Source organism: Colletotrichum godetiae (assembly GCF_030913485.1).
Source record: "Colletotrichum godetiae strain CBS 193.32 chromosome Unknown BDP55scaffold_109, whole genome shotgun sequence".
Taxonomy (NCBI): domain Eukaryota; kingdom Fungi; phylum Ascomycota; class Sordariomycetes; order Glomerellales; family Glomerellaceae; genus Colletotrichum; species Colletotrichum godetiae.
In genome coordinates this window covers 1-20,457 of record NW_026851357.1, presented here as the reverse complement: position 1 = coordinate 20,457, position 20,457 = coordinate 1, and the positions used below count along the sequence as shown (strand labels likewise).

Here is a 20,457-nt window from a genome sequence, read left to right as displayed (position 1 = left end):
GGATGTGAAATACAACTGCCGCTGCACAGTGAACGCTGTTTCGAGACGCAGTGGTGACGAACCCTGGCGGCAGCGATTCGGACATGGGTCTCTCCATACAGGTCACTCGTAGAACCTGCTCAAGAGGACTCCCGCGTGTGCGTCTTTGCTTGCGCAGAAATCCGCGCATGCCTTTCTGCGCTTGAGCGCGTTTCTGCGCAAGCGGCTCTGCTTGAGCATGTTCATGCGTGGGCGACTCTGCTTGGGCGTGTTCATGCGTGGGCGGCTCTGCTTGAGCGCAATCCTGCGCTGGCAGCTTTGCTTCGGCGGCATTTCTGCCTGAGCAAGCATGCCGAAGCATTCTTCTGCGTATGCAGCTAATGTACCTGCCAAATTCATCAGGGCCATGCCTGCTTGGGTTGAGGCAGCTACAGCGCAAGCTCCCCATCCGACCCATGTTCAGGGCAGAAATCCATCGCGATGAAGGGTAATGAGCATTCAGCTATTCCGTGCGCATGTGAGATAGTGTACAATTCAAGTGAGTTGCTAGCTAGCCTACACTATGTATCTAGCTTTAACTACCCAATGCATGTTTTGCTTTTTCGGGTGGGCCCCTGGATCTCCTGTGTGTTCTGAGGGAGATACAAGACGTCAGATCACTCCGGCATATGGCGCAGGCCATCCAACAAATACTGGTACACTCCGCACAAAACGCATGAGACGAGAAGCCACGCCTGTCACTGATGTTGTAGCTATCGACGTTGCCGACCATTGGCCTCCGTGAACCGTGTAAAGGTTCAAAATGGTGGACAGAAATTCAATCAGCGAGTCTGCCAGCGTGGGTCTGCCGCTTCGTCAGTGAAGGAACTGGCAAAATCCAGCCAAAGGCGGCCAATGTGACGCGAACGTAGATGAGAACACGATGTAGCCCGCCAGCAAGAGCCACGAGAAGATCTTTGCCAGAAGAGACCACCACCAGTCTATCTCCTTGTCGTTCTCCAACACCATCTGATCATATCTAGACACGGCATAGTTCTCGAACTGCTCGTTATTGTCGTTCTTGGGAGGGAAGTAGTCGCAGTCCTTCATGGTCACCAACTACAACGTACGATTACCTGAGAGGATGAAGGAACAAACCACAACACCGTCCAGACGAATGATAGAAGACCTGAGCAGGAGCCGAAAGCAGCCCAAAAAACAACACGCCGGAGTTCACGTACTTCAGAAACGTGAGCGAAGAATCCCGTGACCTCGAAGAGGCTCTGGCCCCTTGCACCAGGGAGGCTGGTAGAATTGTGCATTCTCATATCCGAAACTGGCTGAAGCATTCTGGCAGGGTAGATACAGATCAGACCGTTGAAACGCCTTGCCTTGGCAGCCTAGAATGCGGTACAATTGGTCAGGTAGTCCGCTCTTCTCTGCTCCGTGTACGACCGAGATTTTCTGAGCAGCTCTTCCAGCTGATCGATCAGATCCACAAGCTCACGTACGAAGCCGGCAATGACTTCCCGTAGCTGCCACATCGCCCTGAGCTCGCGATAGAGTGCCATAGCCTCCTGCCGCAAGACGTCGATGACCATGTCCTGCTGCTCTTCAGCCTGCTTTGTAAGCCTTAAAAGCAGGTCATCAAGCTCGAAGGTGTCGGAGTATACGCTTGATGTGCGGCGAGGTTCCATCTTGGCTGCAGCATCCTTCCGATCTGGTCATGATCTGTTTAAGTACTTCGGAGGCGTCTACTTTCAGCTCCTTGGCCGCCTGCATTAAGTAGGGTCAGTCGCCAGACTCGTAGATCTCGAGGGGCTTGGTTCACTCGCGAACACCCGCCGGTTGCTGTGCTGGCTAAAAGTGCAAATGCATCGCTCTTCGCGTTATTCTTCTCAACGCCGGCTACCATCGCCTGTTCAAACCGTCGTCGCTCATAACCAGCCAGCTATTTTCGACCAACGGGCCAACATAACACCAGACGCGGACCGATTCAAACTGTTCTGTACTCGCCCTCCCTCTCCGCGACTTGCTGCCGGGCTGATTGAGCATGTGCTCATGAGAGTCCTACCCATCAACAGCGACATATGGAATTTCCCCTCAGATTTGGCAGTTTTCCTACGCCACCTGCTGTTATGGGCTGATATCAGTGGAGCAGTACTCTGTGGCAGTCTGATTTACTTAGAGCGGGGTCTTTGGCGACCAGAAAAGTCTCTCATGACGGAGGCTCATCGGCATTCGCGCGTCTTGGCGGCGATTATCCTTGCTCGGAAATACTTAGAAGATGTCACATATAAAACGTCGTTCTGGGCCGTCCTCGCGGCCGAAGCATGCTCATTTCATTTCACAGACTATGATATCAATGCGGCGGAGAGTAGACTTTTAGGGGATTAGCTTGGGACTTGAGTATAGACAGTCAGGAGATGCACAGAATGATAAAGCTGGCCAGTGGTTCAGATACTGCGCCGGGGCTTTTGTGTCACAGGCCTATCTCTTTCCAATCCTAGGAACAGGAGCAGCATCGTGTGACTTGGCCGACCTGATCAAGTCGGAACGCAGAAACAATTTTTACCACGGTCTTTCGCTCCATCCATGACTCCTACTGGCGTTTGACTGTTCTATTGTAAATTCCGCTAGCTGAATACGTACTGTACAGTATTGATCATGAGTCACTTCCTCTCTCGCAAACATTCACAATCTTTGAGAAGCCGAAAGTTGCTGTGATGGGCCTCCGCAAACCTCTGGTACGGCTGTAGCGGTTGGTTTGCAACCCAAAATGTGGGGTCGGGATGGCGTACGACAGTGCGAGGGGCAGTGTGGAATCAAGAGCTACTTCAAAGTATCCATCACCGGCTTTAACAGCAGTCACTCTTGCACTTCTGATCGTGGTCGCATGTACACAGTGAGAAACTTTGGCCCAGCCTGTGTGGGTCAAGTCCTAAAAGATGAGGTGTGTTGCCAAGGGAAGCAACATATGATCAATAATTACTAAACCGTACTGCTTTTCTCATTCAGCATCCACAGGCCAAACTGTAGATGCCCAAAGTATGCACCTAGGACGAAAGGTTGCCATCAAAACGCCCGATCGACGTTGCAACTACGACAGGTGTGGGACCTGCAATATTGTCGTCGAAGGAGAAGACGAAACAACCATACACTCAAGCATGTTGAATGATGAGCTGGAAGACAATTCCCTCGGAAAGCAACAGTCGTGGCTATCTCTCGTGGCGTAAGTATGCTCTTTGCTTACGATACCTTGTCACCGCGAGCAGTCAGATTTTGATGCGCCAGAGTTCAGAAAGACAGCGTAATCTTTGGGAGTCGGCCTCGGCTGTAACTAGGAAGGTCGTCATTTCTCGGTGCAGAGTTAACCCCTGTTTAAAGGGTAGAAAGCGGCGTAACAATTCTCAATGCTACAGTACAGTCATAGTTGCGTTGGTGGTCAAAAAAGAAGTGGATGGGAACGAAACATTACTGCTCCAGGGTACTAGCGCCAGATGTCAGCGCCAGATGTCAGCGCCACATCTGGTCGTAGATAAAGGTGGATCCACTTGGAAAGGTGGGGGCGGGGGGGGGTCACACCAGAAGATGCGCCGCCGGATGGTCCCGCCAGACACTGGCGCCAGATCGGGCCGCACCCAGGAAAAGCACAGGTCCCTCGCACAAGCCCTACACCCCGGGCCGGGACCCGCCTGCTGAGCCTCCTCCGTCTCCTGCATTCTTCGTCAACTTCTTGCCTTTGCTCTCCATCTGACAGTCTAGATCCAGCACCCCGGTCGCTCCACAGTTTCGTCGTCCAATCCAGACCTGGTCTAGATCCCGCCTGCCAAAAGCCCACCGCGGCCGTTTGCTCATCTGGAGCCCGCAAGTTTGATGTTTGCCCTCAAACCCCCGCCACAACGCTCACCCAGCGATTGTTCGAGATGCAAGAATGTTTGTTTTCCAAAGGCGTACAGTGGGACTCTGATGTCATTGCACAACGAGCTGGCTTGACTCTTCTGATGCTGCTGACTCTGAGCAGAGGAAAGGAGGTTGATGAAAGTATAAGTAGGGAGGTCTTTTCTCACTTGGATTCGGGAGTTTTCTTGGTGGGCTGGGCTTCCAGCCCCGCCCCATCGCTGAGATGCCGTTGACCCTGCGTTGACGCTGCCATATAGCGGTGCCGTTGATGAATTTCCAACGAGGCCGGGCAACGGCTTCTACATTTCCTTATTTTCCGTCGAATGAACATTCTCGACGAGGCCGAGCAACGGCTTCTGCATTTTCCGTCGAATGAACATTCTCGACGAGGCCGGGCAACGGCTTCTGCATTTCCTTTGTTTTCCGTTGATGACCATTCCAACGATGCCGCCGAGATGCTTTTCCTCGAGCGATGTGGGCGGCGAAATTCGGACTCTGCAACCTCCTCGTGGTGCCGCCTGGGAACCTATCCTTTTCAGTGATAGAGCCAGTGCAGAGACGTGACAGCGTATGACAGCGTGTGACAGCGCGTGAGTGCCTGGGACGGCGGATGTCACCCCCTGGCTGTTAGGTAATTAGTTGGTCAGGCTCTGGCAGCTTGTGGATCGTTCTTGTAATTAGAAACAGGACAACGTTCGCTGTCTTCAATATACGGTTGTGCCTTCGGAGCTCCCATGTTCAGTTTCCATCCACAATGATACCGTCTCGTCGTGATGGCCACTGCTACAGATTCTCGTGTGATGTGTGAAAAGCCCCTTTGAGGCTACTCTCGCATATGTGCAGCCCTACAGCGCCAACAACAGTAAGGAGCCTCTGCTGTGGACGACTGAGGGTGCGTGTCGTCAGTCAGGTAGTGGCTTGTGAGTGTTGCATCAAGCTTGCATCGAGACACTCGCGCAGTCATAGTAAAATCCAGATTTACCACGTGTCAGACACTAGCCAGACTGGCACAGCAGCCTCGGGGCGTTGGAAAGGGGCTGAGGGTAATGCAATGTTACCAAAGGCATACAGCACAGCACGCCAGTTCATCCCTTCTTCCCTCGTGGTGCTGGTGGGAACCGGCCGTTTACGCCACGTTTTGTAGCTTGACGGACATACAAGGGCTTTGAAATGCCTCTGGAAATGTCTTTGAGCGGCAAAAATGGTTCGATCAGGGATTACAAACGTGGCAGTCGGTACGAGCCTCTTGAGGTCGGGCGGGCGTTATTCTTGGCGGGTGGACCTAACGGAGCTGTGAAGCAAACCCAGACGTTGCGAGCTAGAAACTGATTTTGGTTGCAGTTGTATCGTGCTTGCGTTGCACGCTTGTGTGGTGCGCCCAGAAATGCAAAACTGGAGCCAGCGGCGTGGCAATCCGTTGCGGCTGTTGGCTGCTTTTGTTGCTCAGTGCAGTTCCAAGTAGAAAGCATATTTGGGCTGAGCCGCAGGCTTGACCAGCTGGCAACTTCGGTGCCCAGAGACATTTCTCTTATTGGCACTCTTCCCTCAGTCGGTTCTGGCCGCCACCGCAAGTGTGTAGCAGGTCCAGACACGAATCCTTGTACACGAAGCCTCGTACATGAACCCACGTGCCAGAATGGTGTTGGGTTACAGTATCGCGAGTCATGACGGGCCCGTCTTCTGGGATTTGGCGCGCAGGAACCATGTGTTACTGTATCTTTCTTGTTCTTTAGCTTGGCAGCCAGGCTGGGTTGTCTATCATCATCTCGTCGGGAAAGTACTTCGATGATCGCTACCCGCAGTCAACGGCGTCGTTTTGCGGCACATATCGAAAGAAGGCTTTGCCCCCATAGCCCCCACCCTATTCCTCTATCTAGGCGGTACGATGCCTTGTGTCTCTCCCGTATAGCCCGTCGAAGTTGTGTTATCGTTGATCACCAACGCAATCGTAACTGTACTGTACGATCTGCATTCAATGACAGTATGCTACCGTAGAAGTGCTGGTAAGCCTGTTGCCGCCTCCCGCGGCAGATCCCGCAGCGAATCCCCAACGAATCCCCAACGAAGCTCAACTTTCGTCGGATGGCGTAGCTGCACGATATTGCCCATTTCCAGAAGCCGCGCCCGATATTCCAATCGGACAGTCGTGTGCTCCATGTATCAACGTGAAATGATAGGAGACCTCCACTGAACTCTACTGGCCATCTGAATGAAACCTGCACCGATGCGTCCAGTGGCTTCTTGAATCCTCTAATAAGACATGGTACTTAAACCATCTTGCCCGCACGGCCTATGGCATGATCTGTCGTGACATCGCACGCGCACACCATTTGCCGTTGCAACTTCCTGGCCAACGGGTATGGAATATCTCGGGCTGGTTTTCCATGCCCCGTCGTTCGAACGAACCCTGACAAGGTGACTCTGTGCCAGTGACTGGGAGAAACGGGGTAAATTGGGCTTGTTTGTTGCTAAATTTCCCTTGTGGATATATGCCCTGATGCGCATCACGTACTCGATGTCTGGCTGACTGTCTTGTGACATGTAGTCTCCAACTTGCAAGTAAGGTGTGCAAGACATGCACCCGACTGGTGTTGACCGACTGCATGGATATGAAGGCTTCGGTGCACTCGACCCCCGCCACCAGCTCTTCGCAGGTGTGCAGCCGGCAGATCTTTCTCACGCAGACACAGAAGCTCGAGTGAGTTTTCCACGACGCCGCCTGAGGGCCATGCGACAAGTTCATCGACCACCGCGGACATAGCCAGTTCGATATTCCCACGGGATACAGCAGCTACAGACCCGACGTCACGAGTGAGCACTACTTCGGAGAAACCCCGTCTTTTTCTGTCAGCACGGTTCGCCGATGTTGACGATAGGTGAAATTGCCAAGAGGGCTGGACAAGCCAAGGCCAAAGACGCATATAACGCTACGGCGCAGATGGGCCAAAACACAAGGGTTTTGTCAAGGCTGTCACCCGACTTGCCAGCCGAGGAGAAAATAGACGAGCGACTGTGTGGTGAGGCAGACGTATCCCTCGCTGCTGTGACCGAGACGATAGCAACGATGCTCGATCTTGTGTACGTACTATATGCTGAAGAGTACGGCTGCCCCGGCGAAGATGGACGCCAAATTCTGGGCCGGCGAGAGATCTGGAAGCGTTGCAAGATTGATTGATTTGCAAACGACTGCACCTCAGCTCTCGTCTCGGACATTTCTTCTCACCGCCCTGTGCATTTTCCTTGACAATTTCTTGCGTAACTGGTCCGGACTCAGGCCTTGGAGCTCCGGACAGAAAATTATCTCCCTGTGTTTGATGGAGCCACCGTCGTCCTGTACCGAGCAGGACCAGTAACGCAGCTGCCCGCTTCTACTGAGGCATCCGTACACAGCTTGCCGTTGGGCGCCCGAAGATGCTAGCCAGCCGACTTCTGCGTACTCTAGACGCGCACTCCTTCTGCTATTCGGTACTCTTTGTGATGGTTTTCGTTTCGCTTTGTTCTTTTTGGGCAATTTTCGTAAGGATTGCTCTTTGTCGTTCGGCTGTAGTCGGGGACGTTGGTGCTGGTCGGGCCGAACTGCTGCTTTCGGGACTGTGAACTTGTCAGCGCCTGTTCGCTATGCGTACAAAACACGTACCTGGCCTTGAATATAAGAAGATCACATCGTCGTCAGAGTCGTGGCCCAGTGGTGATGTCCTCGTCGTTGCGGATGCCGCGGCTCTTGGAAATGCGTTTGTGGTAGATGCTGATGTGCTCCACGTACTAGGCTTCGAGCCTAGACGTATCACATCATCGAGGTTCTCATTCGAACTCAACGCCGTCGTCCTCGTTTCCGATACCATGTCCATCGACTGGGTGTCTGTGGTCTGTGGTCTGTGATGCATGCTGATATGAGGCCGCAATGGGTGCGCCACTCGACGGCTGGTGTATTCGACGGGAGGTTAGAGAAGCTCGGACGACGTTGCCCATCCATTCCCGGACCAATCGGGGCAGGCGGGATCAAGTCTCCCTTGCAGCAATTTGGGCCGGTCTGAGAAACACTCCAATTCACGCTGTTTCTGGGCGCACGATTACTCATAGGGCATTCATGTAATTGGCCCAAAGTCAATGGCTACATTGCTTGAATGGCTGAGCAAAGGATCAACGTGCCAGCCAGTATCAGGAAAGAGCATGTTGAATAAAATAGAATAGTGTGACAGAGTACCATGTTCGCACTGCACAGGCGAAGCGCAGCGGCATGGATCCGCCTGCAGTGATGCTGCGTTTTAAGATAAGCCTCAGCCCAAAAATCATTCTTCTAAGCTACGCTACGCATACCAATTCGAGGAACCGTCATACGTCCTTTCCTTCTCTACCAAACGCACACCCTACCGCTTCAATCTCGGCTGCTTACGGCTTGCACCCTCGTCTTCTTCGTCGTCATCGTCGTCCCGTCGCCGTTTCTTACGATGATCAGAGGTGCCGAAGCACTGCTCGAGCTTTTGGCTCCGCACCAGCTGCTGCACGGTAAACGGCGAGCCGCTGATGTCGCGACCCTCGTCGGCGGTCTCCCATAGGCGAACGGCGAACGACTCCTGCAGACTGGCCACGCGAAACTTCACGTCCAGACGGAAATGACCATCTGGGAAGGCTGCCGGGTATGACGCAAAATCACAAGCTACTTTATGGCCGCCGACGCGAAAATACGCCTTGCCGCTCGCGAGCTGCCGCATCAACGCCGTCAGGCTCTCGGAGCGAGCGCGCAGCCGGCAACATATCTGCCCGCGACAGTCGTACCCTCCATCGGAGAACAGGTACGGCCGCGAAGCACGCAGCTCAAAGACGAACAGCTCTGCCCTCGCGCACAACACCAGACGTCTCAGGGCGGGGAGGCCTTCAAAAGTGCACCCATCGTCTTCTTCATCGTCGAAGCTGGACAGGCTGTCCAATGGCGGCTCGGAGCCGTCGAACTCGACATCGAAGCGGAAGAACTCACCGGATTGACCCACCTTCTTCTGTGCGACGACCCGCCGCCAGTCGTTCTTGTTACGGTTCCGGAACACTCGCGTCAGGCGGAAGAGGAAGCAGTCCCACCACCCGCCGCCGGACGAGCTCGGGGAGGAGCCAGTGCCCAGCGAGGCCAGAAGGCTTGGGTATGGCGCTTCAGGGAAAAGGAAGGCCACCTCTTGCAGCGCGATCGAAGACGGGTTGTTGGCCACTAAGCCGCCGTCCTGGAAGTTGCCGAGGCCGTCAATAGACCAAGGCGTGAAATAGCTATGGCATTGTTAGTGGCGTCTCGCAGCACTCGGCTGTAGTCACTCTTTGCGCCATCCAATTATAGCATGACGAAAAGAGAGCGAGACGCAAGAAAAATGAAAAGAAGGAGAAAAAGAGAGAGAAGAAGAGACAGAGAAGAAGAGACAGAGAAGAAGAGACAGAGAAGAAGAGACAGAGAAGAAGAGACAGAGAAGAAGAGACAGAGAAGAAGAGAAAGAAAAAAAAGACAAAAGAGGGAAGAGAGAAAAAACAACAAAGAGAAAACAAAAAGGACTGGCACGGACTACGGAGCAGCGGTTGCACATCGGACACTGCAAACCGGATTAGCCATCTAGTCACCGGAAGCCACAGGCCTCGCATAGAACCACGCTGGAAACCACAAACATCTCCCACAAAGCCACAAGGTCCCCATCGGCGGTCGTCTTCAAGAGTTCATAATCTATACAGTCCGTTAGCATCAGCTCGCGGGCTTCGAATGGCCTCGACGGAGACGGGGACGAAGACAGGGAGACGGGGAGGTTACCGCGATCGCCGGTCCGCTGGCCCACTCCGTTGTAGCTGGTGAAGATGCAGGCGCTTGCGTCTTGCACGGTAGCAACCGTCATGCCAACCATGGCACCCATCGTGTCGGCCGCCGAGTAGTCGGCGATGCTTCTGCCGGAGCCGAACATGTCTCGCAAAGCCTTCTCGATGTGCTTCGACGGGTACCTGCTGTCGAAGAGAATCAAGGCTGCGGTACGCACAACTGTGGCAAAAAAGGGGATCCGCATCATCAGTCGTATGAGAGGGCCTATGATGGGAACAGACGGAACCCGGCGAGGCGTGAACGCATCGTTCGAAAGGGACTCGAAGCGGGCGATGCACTCATCCACCTTCCACCCGTTGATGCAGAGGGCGCCGGCGCTGATGGCACCTGTCGCGATCGGTCAGCCAGGGGAGTCGCCCCCATCTGCACTGCAACAACGACAGCATCCCGCGACGTACCTGAGCTCGTCCCGAAGACGACGTCAAAGTTCTGCTGTACCGGATGGCTGGGCAGCCCAATGTCGTCTTCGAGCTGCTTCAATACCTTGAGGGGGTACTTGCCCCGCGTCCCGCCGCCGTCGATACACAAGACCCGCACCGACGCGGTGTCCGGCTTCACACGTATCTGCATGTCAACGTTTTGTCCGCAGAGGATGCACTCGGCCACTTCGATGAGCCACGGGTCGGCCGCGCTTGCGACGCCAAATACCTCGACACAGTTTCGACAGTGACCGTGGCCGCACGCGGGAAAGACCTGCGGAGCGCGCCGCAGACAAAGGTAGCATGTGCTGTTGGACCGAAGCTGTACCCAGTCCTCCGCGAAGGCGGCGACAAGCTGTCGATGCAGCGACGCTGAGGCTTGGCCCGCCGTCAGCTGCCGGAATATACGGGCCATCTGGGCCTCGACCATTTTGGCGAACTGAGACGGCAGGAGGAAGTCGGTGGACCCTTCGTGCGCGAGGGCGGCGGTACCGCACACGTTGTGGCACACGTCCTTGTAGAACATCTGGAAGACGTCGCGCGGATCGAAGACTACGGGCCGTCAGTGAGGACCAAAGGTGACGCATGCCCGCAAACGTACGGTGCATGCCTGGAGGGTACTGGTCCAGTATGAAGCTGGAGGCGATGACCGGCACGGCGAATCTCTTCAGGTCGTCGACGGAGTCGCAGTGCGTGAGGAACCCTGCGAGGTGCGCCGGCAGATCGGCCGCCACCGGGATGTCGAGCCGGGAGACGGCGAGGAAGTCGAGGGGCGGCGCGTCGGCGCCGCCGACGTGCTCTGTGGCGTGGCGGAGAAGGCCGGCGAGGTGGGTGGCCGAGAAGAGGCAGCTGGCGAGCACGCGCTCGACCCGTTTTGTCTCCGTCATGTAGGACAGCTCATTGCTGAGTATGTCCCAACGCAGGGAATCAAGGCGGCGTCGGAGAGACTTAGGTGTCTTGTCGGCCAGGCTGATGACGCGGACGCCGTGGAATCGTTCGGACACGTGGGCGTTTGTCCTCTTGCGAATTGACTGTAGCAGGCGACTGCGTGCGGAATCCTCTTCGTCGCCGTTCACGACGACCACTAACCAGGGCCGCACCGACGATGTGGACGGCGTACTCAGGTTCAGCCACGACGCAAGACGCTGGGCGACGACCTCTACGCCGCCGATGTCGTCGGCAAAGAAACACACAGCATCAGCAAACGGGAGAAGCATGCGATTATAGACATGATCGCTAGCTTCTAAGGTCGTGGGCGACATCGCAGACGGCATCGCTGACGGCATCGCGGACGGCATCGTGGAGATGCTCCCGCCGTGAGAGATCGACAGTGGCCTTGCTACGACTTCATGGCAAAGCGTAGATTTTCTCGGCCTGCCGAACCGCTTATGAGGCGGGATGTCGGCATCGGCAATCAGCGTCGGCCTTGCGCCGGACGCGCCGACAGGAGCCAGGTTAAGATGGATCTCGCCGTGGCCCCGGGCCGTGTTGGGCGCAGTGATGTACACACCGAGTCTTTGCAGGGCAACCCGCTTGGTCGCGTTTCCAATCAGCACGAGAATACTCGGGTATTGGCCATCCGGGCGTGGCAGATCGTCCAGCAGTCTCTGGGCACGACCCGAGCCTTCGACGACGTACGCCTGGTCTTTGGTGGCCACGTGCAGCCAGCCAGTGTGTTTACAACGGGACATGTTGCGCACCGGATCAGGGACAGCTACACCGGGCAGACGAGGCGCGTGTCTGTCTTATAGGCAGTACAGAAGGCAACTCGGAAGCCAAAATAGGCTGGGTGGACGGGACTTGAGCCCGATGACCTGGATGAATCTATAATCGTCTGCGATCCAATCGCCAATGCTCTGCAGCCATTTGCGTCGGAATCTTCCTTCATTCAAAGTTAAGCGTAGGTCCATCCGGCTTCGCAAGTGAGCTTTCCAACACACATCAAGAGCGGGAAGATCGAATTGGCGCATGCATTCTCTGGCATGACAGCACATTTCTTATCCGCTGTCTGTATTTCTATCTCTGCGCCATTCGGACAGTGGCTCCTCTATGCCCCCCAGTGCTATAACGTACTTCTAGTTTGCCAAGACCAGATTCAACCATCAGATCTCCCATTGCACAGACGTTTCCGACGGCGGACTGGAGCCCACACCCATGCTCGTCCACATGGGAGCAAACGCTGTCGGGGCGCATAATGGCAACATGTCATTCACGTCTGTCTAACAAAATTGTTGTCGGCCACAGAGGCAGCTACAGTAGGGCCAGTGGAGGTAGCGCCCACTATCCAGGTTCCAAGCCCATAGCGGATCATGCATGTGCTCCAAGCCATCTTGCGTCGAAGTAATCGGTGTCGGCGTGGGATAATCGGTAGAGGTTCCGCTTTCAGGCTGGCTCCTCTCGGACGACGTGAAGCCGCCGTCAAATGACCAAAACCGATCGTCGCCGCAATCACTTCCGGACACATTTTTGTTCGAGTCATCCTGCAAAGTGGGCGCGCAAGACGGAGGAGGTAATGCGACACTGATCTTCCATTTGTATGACCCCTCTGCCTGTTTCCTGCGACTCGCCCGGCGATCCGTTCGGGGCTTACGCGTTGGTTGGAACTCCGTCAACCCTGCCTCCGCGAGCTGCCAGAGGGAGCCTTTCCGTTCCACTCGTTGGAAGGCCTGTGCAACACAGATTACGACTTAGCAGGAAAAACTAGACCGTCACAACGCTGGCGCAACTCGCTAGCGTACCTTGTTTACGCTCAGGTTCGAACGAACGCTGTTTTTCCATCCTTCGCCTCCCCTGTTGGCTCTCCTGGTGTTTTGCTCAAACCAGTGGTAGAGTTCGCCTAGCCTCATCGCCTTTTTTTCTGTGCTGTGAAGTGCGATGTAGATGAGTTGCGCGTACGTCATCTTCTGCTCGCCTTCGTCCGACCGCCTGTCAGCGGACGGCGATGATTCGACGGCTGTCTCGGTCAGGCGTGGGAAGGCCGGGTCCACGCTGAAACTGTGGTGTGGCGTGCCATGTTGTGCTGGCACTGGTTGCGGCTGGGATTGCTCGCCACTCTGGCCTGCGCTCTCGTCCTCGTGAGATATGCGGTTGTGTGGTGGTTGAGGGGGTCGAGGAGACATACACTCGGAAGGAAGGGGGGACGTGCGGACAGGGTCCATCGGATCGAGTTATTTGCTGCTTGACGATGGGCAAGCCCTGCATTCAGATCAAACAGTCGAGGCGTTCAGCTACACTTGTGAGTGCCAGTGAATCCGACGAATCCACTCATTCGAAAAACGCTCTCATTTCGCGCTCTTATCCGTAAGCCATGGCTTGTTGCTTTTCCCCATTTGCAGTCTCCCAGTCGTCGGTGACATGGCATCCAGCGCCAGAAATGAATTCCGCCCAAAAGATGGACGCACTTTCTTCGCCGTGCGCCCACCACGAATCGGTTGCTGTCAGAGACCCATTAGCAAGAAACCACGAGCTGCTACGGATCTGCACCGCTGCACAACGCTACGCCCTGCTCCGTCGGCGGTGGGATCCAAGTGTGTATCTCGTCGCCAAAGACCTACCCTTACGTCAGACGAGAGAGTTGGGGCCATCTACGGCGGAAAGCCGAATTTGAATGTCATTGTACAGGGGGCTCACGGGCTACGCCGCAGCCAGTGGCCGATTGTTGCTTCTACGCTGTTTTCGGATGTGTGCTGGAGAAACTCACCCCCTTCCCGGGGCCGAGACCGGGCCTCGGCGGGCTCGTCTCCCACAAAACTGCAGGGGCCCATTCGATTTCCCTACCGAAGGCACTCAGAAAGAACAGAAAGAACGGCCACCATCGTTCCGGTAGGCGAACGGCCAAAAACGGCTGCGGCTCCAAGCATCTGGACCGGCTAGGCGCAACGCAGGACGGGCTCCGCCCGCATTGCCGCGGAACATGGCGGGCTTTGGGGTTCGTCAATCACCATTCATCCCATCACACAGCATGCACGGTACGGTCTCAGTCTCAAGCGCCCACAGGGCTAGCGTCATGGCGCCCGAGGAGCTCTGACAGTCGCTAGCATTGGTTCGTCTTCAACTCCCCTTTCCGTTAACTTGCCGTCTGTCGCTGGTTTGGTGCCAGAATTGAATTGTGGTATAGAGACCGCCTGGCGAACTACTCACGAGCAGGGAAGTGGGGCTGCAGCTCTACGTAATCGAAAGAGAGACGGGCGAAATCCAGGTGTTCACTGCACCAGAAAGCTATGGAGATCTCATTGCCCATCGGAAGCACCGCCCACCAAAAGGCCCAAAGGTTTGCACGAAGAAATTATCATCACAACATGAGGCCTCGGCGGCAATACGGCCTCGAAAACGGCAGCTGGAGTATTGGCAGCCTACTCAATGTAACTTTCGGAACATGCACGATGGTTTCCATCTCTGCAAAGAAATACCCTACTCGATCCATGTCCTAAACTCGTCGCCGTGTGATTTACCTCATGACTCGTGGCGCCGCCTTTTATGTAGCCAGACACTGGTCAAACTCCAACGCCTAACAATGGCAATGTTTCCCTGTACTTTAACTTCGCGTCGCTTTCCTTTCACGGATAACTTGCAGCAACATGCCCCAGCAATAACCCTTCATCATGGCTCATCATAGCTCATCATAGCTCATCATAGACTCATGAAAGATACTGTCCAACTATCCCTTCTCCCATCACTTGCTGTTATGTGTTGTTGCCACGCCCAGAATAGGCAGGCGGTGGGAAGGGCGGCACGTCGAGAGCCACGTAGGACTGCCGATCGACCTCCACCGTGGTCGTCACAAGCACGCCGTCGCCCGTATGCTGCGGTCCGGGGCCGCTGTCTCTGCGTATCTGCGTCTTGTGTCGCCTCAGTCTGTTAAGAGACTGGGTCCACCTGTGTTTCGGACTGTCCTTGCTAAAAAAGCTCTCCGACGCCGTAGACCGACGGCGGGGCCAGACGCTGACGAGCAGCAGACGCAGACTGGGCAAGCTCGCACACAGCATCGCCGTCGACTGCTCGATGAACGACCACGCCACAATATCGACATGGTCCCACGTCTCGTCGAACGTGGTGCTGTACTCCACCAGGTATCTGACCCGGACCGCCGACGTCACGCACGCGCTGTCTGCCGTGTGAGCCTTCTCCTCCCACCCTTCTACCGGGACGTGAGACCCAACTCACAATGAACCAATGCTAAACAGCGCGATGACGGCCAGGCGTCGCCGGAGAGAAATCTTGAGCCGCCACACGTAGGGGATCGGCAGGAGCAAGATGGCGATGTCCTCCGCCATGGCGAGTCCGCCACTACTGTAACCCACAGCCTGCAAGTTTAGACATCGGCGGTCGGTGATGGTGCGATCCCATATCGACTGCACAGGTACGCATTGCGTCGCGAACGGGACGATGAAGAGCGTGCCATGCAGTAGCAGAATGACCTGGAGGCCCTGAGCGATCCTCCGAAAGGTCTCCGACGGGAAGATGCGGCCGAGGAAGAGCACGATCGACAGCTTCACGGCGGCTTGAAGCACAGTGTAGATCAAGTTTCCGACGTACAGCATCTGACTCGGCGTTAGGACGGGATGCCACGATTCACGAACGGCTGGCGGGCCCAGATCACCGAACCTTTCGGATAACGACCCCATTACCGACCGGTATCGTCCAGTAGTGCACGCCGAAGCCGATGCTTGTAATGTGCAGGTAGACCGCGGCCAAGGCGATGAGGAGTGCCTGACAGACGACATCAGAAAGGGTTTCTTGGAGAGTTGGGGTCAGGTACCGCCGCGAGGATGGTCATGTAGTCGTCCCTCCATAGACCACCCGCATACTGTTTGCTCGTGAACAGACGAAGCGCCACGATGAACAGCACAAGACTGCAGCTGATGATGAGCGTCCGTCGGACTTCCGTCCTTCGCGATGCTTTGGGGTACCCTTCGCACAGGGCCCCCTCTACGGTCGCTGCAGCTTCAGAAGGTCAGATGGGCTTCCAGAGAGGAAACGGCGGGGCCAACTCAGTTGATCGTCAAACGGGCAGTTCGTCTGCACACATGTCGAAAGCTCCGATTGGACAGCAATGTCGAGACAGATACACGCGGTCACGTCTTCTGGATCGCAGGCCGACGTGATGAATGTGCTGCTGATGCACTCCGACTAGATGGTAGATGCTTTAGCGCGACGAAAGCCTGGCTGATGCCACAATCACTCACAGCACAAGACGGGACCTGCGAGAGGATCTCGACGGCCGACGCTGCATTCACGGCGGCGACAGCAAGCTGGAGAGCCAGCACTGCGAGAGTCCATGATCGATGAGACATCGCATATGAGACGTCGATGAAAAGCGCGGAGATGCTTACGCAGACGTTGGCGACGGTGTCACCGGTGTTTCGACGCTGGCCGAGGTAGCATCCTGCAACTAGAGGTCGCTCCGCTGCGGGAGAGATTCAATGAAATAGAGAGAACGTGTACGGCACGAATAGACACTTCTGGTTCTGATCGTAGCCAGTCGACGAAACTTGCTTCCTGCGCCGAGGCGCCAATGAGAAGAAGCCGGTTACGCCGCTGGTGGGCAGTTTGCGGACGAATCTCTCGTCTTATGCCACCGGTCTTTCGCTGCGAGTTTCGCAGTACTGTTAGGCTTCGTCTCTCGATGTTTTGTGCTTTGCAACCTGGCTTAAAGGTGACTGGGTGATTTAGGACTCCATGCGAGCCATCACCAGCAACACCAATGCATCGCACATGTCACGGCCTCAAGGGTGGGATCTTCGTTGCGCGGCACAGAACACAGGGCATGGCATGCAGAACACTCTCTGGACGTTTGGAAGATACCGGGGCAGGTCGTCTCCTCACACGTAAACGACAGGGAAGGAATATGAAGGAATATGAAAATTTCCAAGGATTGTTATGAGAGAATTATTGAAAAACACACCCCCATGCGTGACGAACTCGGCAACTACTCTATATCGCTATCGTCTCCTTCTGCGCCAGGCCCATAGCTTTCATCGGAGACGTCTGAATCACCATAATCGTCGTCTAACCGCCCTCCTTCCGACAGGTCTGAGTCTTCTCCAGATTCAACGTCAGACATGTAAGACTCGTCGCCCTCGCCGTCAAACAGGTCCTCGTCCACGTCACACATTGAGTGCCTCCCTGACTCCAGCTCGTCGTCGCTGAGCGTATCGAGAAGTAGCTCGGCCGCATCTGCAGAGCTCATCTGGAAGACGGCCCGTGTCCGGTGCATGGTCGCCTCATGAGTGTCGGGGAACAAGATTCGTACACAGCAGTACATGTATAACATCTTTCTCGACACCGAATCATCGCAGAGGTCGAAAGTCGCTGGCAAAGTTCCGGGGTGAACGGTGTCTTCAGGCGCATGGATTTCCCAAATCCGCGCGGAGAACATCAAAACCTGTTCGAGCACTTTGATGGTGATGAGCATGTTTCCAAAGTCAAAGTTCAGTGCCTTGTCAAACTCGAACAACAAGTTGGTTCTGTTGCCCGGCAGGCCGTCGTCACATTCCTCGGGTGCTTCGCGGACTTTCAGGCACGCCAGGAGCGCGGCGACCTTGACGACGAACTCTTTGCCCTGTAGTGGCCCACACAGGCAGCTTATGATGTAGGCGATGAACCGATCTCCCGCGGTGCTGTTCATATCTTCCCTGACTCTGTTCAGCGGCGGGTACCACGTATCGTCGGTCAGCCCGCTGTGAGGGCAATTGACTGCCAGGCAGATGGCGAGGCAGCATCGCTCATCTTGTCTAAGCAGGTTGGTCCTGACTCCCATTAGCAGGATACCTATGTGGCAACGTGATAGTGCGCCGCTCACCACATGGAATCCATGATCTCTTCCAGCGCGTCTGTGGTGACTCGGTAGCCCAGCTCATGCCATCGCCAATGAAGAGATTTATATCGTTAGAACCAGGGCTCTAGACTGCCTTTATTTTTGGACCAGGCACATTGTGCTCTTCGTACGTGTAAACTCGTGTCGACATCCGATACCGTCTTCTGAGAAGCGAAGCTCTACGCAACCGGATTTTGCAGAAGCCACCAGCGGCTTGACGGTCAGCGTTTCCCACGAATGGCCGTTTTTGCAAAGTATCTGCAATGACGCCGGGGCCATAGAGACAGACTCAAAGTTGATAATTGTGCGGTACAGTCCATGCGTACCCACGGCATCCATGCATAGAGTGTGCTACGGTATATCAAGACGAGATCATCTCTTGGCTCACGCACCAGTGAAAGCTCTGGCTTTTCGCTCATCGAGTTGACGACGAGAGCAGCCCGAACAAGACCAGACGACCTTGCCATGGCTTACACAAATTACATCTCGTCTACATTTGGCGTAAATTCCGCGGTTGGCAAACGCAGTGTCCGTCCTCACATAAGATGATCCATGTCACGCATTTCGCTCGGCAACCCGTCGGCACTCCACCTCATTTCGATGGCAAGCCGACATGACGGCCAGACCTTTGAAGCGCCTTCGCCGATCAAACGGTCTGCCGCGCCTACCAAGCGACATAGACAACGCAGTCGCGGCCTTGGGCGGGAGAACCCACGCAACCGACCTCGCAAACAGTACCATACAGTCTCAGAAGGCACCAGTCAGTAAGGAGAAACGTCTGGAAGAACTCGTGAGAGACTCCGGTCGCCTCAGGCAAGAACTTGACTATTGGAAAAGCTTGGCTCTCACAGGAACCTCCTTCATGTCCGACGTCGAGCAAGTTGTGGTACAGCTTCGAGATGTTTTCAGCCGTTTCGAGAGCGTCATGAATGAGACAAACACCATGCCTGCGGAGGGAAACACGGGCTCCGGCCATCCGTCCAAATCTCGACAGAAGGAAGACGTGGAGGTGCAGGCTAGAGACGAGCCAGACTCGCCAGGAGTAGAGGATGACCTCGACGTGCTCTTGGCTCCAGTCAGGCGTGGTCGAGAAGGCTATGACTTTGAGGCCGTCAAGCCGGAGTTGAAGCGGAAGCAGCCACCATACAATCCCGGAGGTTGGCTCTGATATGGAGCGCACATGGTCTGCACCGGGATTCGCCGAGTCCATGTTTATCGTGTGATATCATAGAGAGAAATAGAGATTTCATGCCCCTGCACACAACTGTACATATCACCGCTGTCATTAATGTGAACCACTTCTGTCATCAAGAGTTGAAAGGGTGTCACGCTGCTGTCTGACATGGCTCAAGCCCTCCAACGTCGCCGTCTTGAGGCGTCGTAAGTGATCCATTTCTGAAGAACGCCTGAGTGGTGTTGTGAACCTCTTTCCCGTGACTCGCTTTCATCTCTGACAAGTCATGCAAATGGAAAATCCACACACTGTACGTGGACGACTGCTTGCGGTTTGAGGAGAATAAAACGGCTCATTCATAGTAGCACCCGTATCTCGTTGATATTGAAAATCAAGCCTCTTCAATCCTGTAACTGTTCCAAGCCTGGCTGATCCGCTATTCTCTTCGTCCCATATCCGACTGCGAGACGCTCCAGAATCGTCACCAACCTACCAGAAGAGATACTTCACCGATGAGCCCAAAATGCCCTTCTTAGCCAGTATGCGCGATCAACGCGATCATTCCTGATTGCCGGCTAAACACTGCCACGAGCCGCACACCTTTTCAGTATATAATATATAAGGGCGACCTCTAATCACGGTCGAGCAAGATCTTAGCTTAGACTCAACGCTCTTCACATTTTCCCCAAATGCCCAGGCCAGCGAAGGAAGTACTCGATTATGTCATGAACATCTACTTCACCGACAACACATGGCATGAAACAGCCGCTAAACTCGAGGCCAATCCCATTTTCTTTGGATCTGACCTTGAGCGACTTGCGCTTGGTGAAGACTGCCACGAGCTTCATCTCGCAGCTGCATCCATGGATTGGGTTGGAGATCTCCAATACGAAGCCAAGGTGGCCGAGTCGCTGAATTGACCTCAGTGTAAAAGCCCTGGGGACCTTATGCGCCATCAGGGCCCGAGCCCGCGGTTCACTTTACATTCAAGAGGGGAGCAGTTCGAGCTTATGGCAGCCTGTTCTGCCAGAAGAGTGACGAATTGACAACTTGCGTACTATATTACAATAAGGGCCGGGGGTTTCTCGAGTATTTCTACATTCTGCGCCACCAGCTGCCTTGGAAGAAACAATACACTACACATCTGCAATATTGTTTCTCGCCGAACAGCACGAAGCCCCTCGATGGCTTGTGGTTGAAGATGTGAACATAAAATAGCATTGAGACGTATCATCGCAGTGCTGGCTGGCACACGAGTTTCTGCTGGAACAAACCACGCACGGCATCTACCGCTAGCCCTGCGGTATTGATTAGGTTCTTGTACTGGGTCCTTTACGGAGTTGTT

General features: G+C 54.9%; 10 protein-coding genes across 10 annotated transcripts; 4 read left to right on the top strand and 6 right to left on the bottom strand.

Moving 5' to 3' along the window:
* The first annotated feature begins 442 nt into the window (after positions 1-442).
* BDP55DRAFT_687188 (uncharacterized protein) lies at positions 443-1,067 on the top strand. Its single transcript, XM_060576559.1, has one exon. It carries the CDS (start codon positions 542-544, stop codon positions 761-763), a length of 222 nt encoding a protein of 73 aa, XP_060421755.1. The 5' UTR covers positions 443-541; the 3' UTR covers positions 764-1,067.
* Positions 835-1,655, bottom strand: BDP55DRAFT_735271 (uncharacterized protein; the record flags this gene model as incomplete). The annotated part of the gene is made up of 3 exons (XM_060580301.1): positions 835-1,077; positions 1,200-1,358; positions 1,470-1,655. 3 exons carry the CDS (start codon positions 1,653-1,655, stop codon positions 835-837), a joined length of 588 nt encoding a protein of 195 aa, XP_060421754.1.
* Positions 1,656-6,838: 5,183 nt separating this feature from the next.
* BDP55DRAFT_687169 (uncharacterized protein) lies at positions 6,839-7,739 on the bottom strand. The gene is made up of 2 exons (XM_060576558.1): positions 7,499-7,739; positions 6,839-7,452 (listed from the first exon to the last, which is right to left on the bottom strand). Exons 1-2 carry the CDS (start codon positions 7,707-7,709, stop codon positions 7,055-7,057), a joined length of 609 nt encoding a protein of 202 aa, XP_060421753.1. The 5' UTR covers positions 7,710-7,739; the 3' UTR covers positions 6,839-7,054.
* A 4,987-nt stretch (positions 7,740-12,726) lies between these two features.
* On the bottom strand, positions 12,727-13,378 carry BDP55DRAFT_42857 (uncharacterized protein). Its single transcript, XM_060567505.1, has one exon. It carries the CDS (start codon positions 13,278-13,280, stop codon positions 12,852-12,854), a length of 429 nt encoding a protein of 142 aa, XP_060421752.1. The 5' UTR covers positions 13,281-13,378; the 3' UTR covers positions 12,727-12,851.
* A 339-nt stretch (positions 13,379-13,717) lies between these two features.
* On the top strand, positions 13,718-14,124 carry BDP55DRAFT_687149 (uncharacterized protein). Its single transcript, XM_060576557.1, has one exon. The coding sequence runs from the start codon at positions 13,730-13,732 to the stop codon at positions 13,946-13,948; it is 219 nt and encodes a 72-aa protein (XP_060421751.1). The 5' UTR covers positions 13,718-13,729; the 3' UTR covers positions 13,949-14,124.
* A 705-nt stretch (positions 14,125-14,829) lies between these two features.
* On the top strand, positions 14,830-15,752 carry BDP55DRAFT_42969 (uncharacterized protein). The gene is made up of 2 exons (XM_060567514.1): positions 14,830-15,481; positions 15,678-15,752. The coding sequence occupies exon 1, from the start codon at positions 14,922-14,924 to the stop codon at positions 15,288-15,290; it is 369 nt and encodes a 122-aa protein (XP_060421750.1). The 5' UTR covers positions 14,830-14,921; the 3' UTR covers positions 15,291-15,481; positions 15,678-15,752.
* Positions 15,097-16,192, bottom strand: BDP55DRAFT_687146 (uncharacterized protein; the record flags this gene model as incomplete). Its single annotated transcript, XM_060576556.1, has 2 exons — positions 15,097-15,662; positions 15,727-16,192. Coding segments are annotated over 2 exons (429 nt in total), but the record flags the coding sequence as incomplete, so codon positions are not given.
* On the bottom strand, positions 16,170-16,567 carry BDP55DRAFT_687140 (uncharacterized protein). The gene has a single exon (XM_060576555.1). The coding sequence runs from the start codon at positions 16,413-16,415 to the stop codon at positions 16,197-16,199; it is 219 nt and encodes a 72-aa protein (XP_060421748.1). The 5' UTR covers positions 16,416-16,567; the 3' UTR covers positions 16,170-16,196.
* A 483-nt stretch (positions 16,568-17,050) lies between these two features.
* BDP55DRAFT_735268 (uncharacterized protein) lies at positions 17,051-17,937 on the bottom strand (the record flags this gene model as incomplete). The annotated part of the gene is made up of 2 exons (XM_060580300.1): positions 17,051-17,870; positions 17,924-17,937. 2 exons carry the CDS (start codon positions 17,935-17,937, stop codon positions 17,051-17,053), a joined length of 834 nt encoding a protein of 277 aa, XP_060421747.1.
* Positions 17,938-18,266: 329 nt separating this feature from the next.
* On the top strand, positions 18,267-19,247 carry BDP55DRAFT_687136 (uncharacterized protein). Its single transcript, XM_060576554.1, has one exon. It carries the CDS (start codon positions 18,552-18,554, stop codon positions 19,104-19,106), a length of 555 nt encoding a protein of 184 aa, XP_060421746.1. The 5' UTR covers positions 18,267-18,551; the 3' UTR covers positions 19,107-19,247.
* Positions 19,248-20,457: the final 1,210 nt, after the last annotated feature.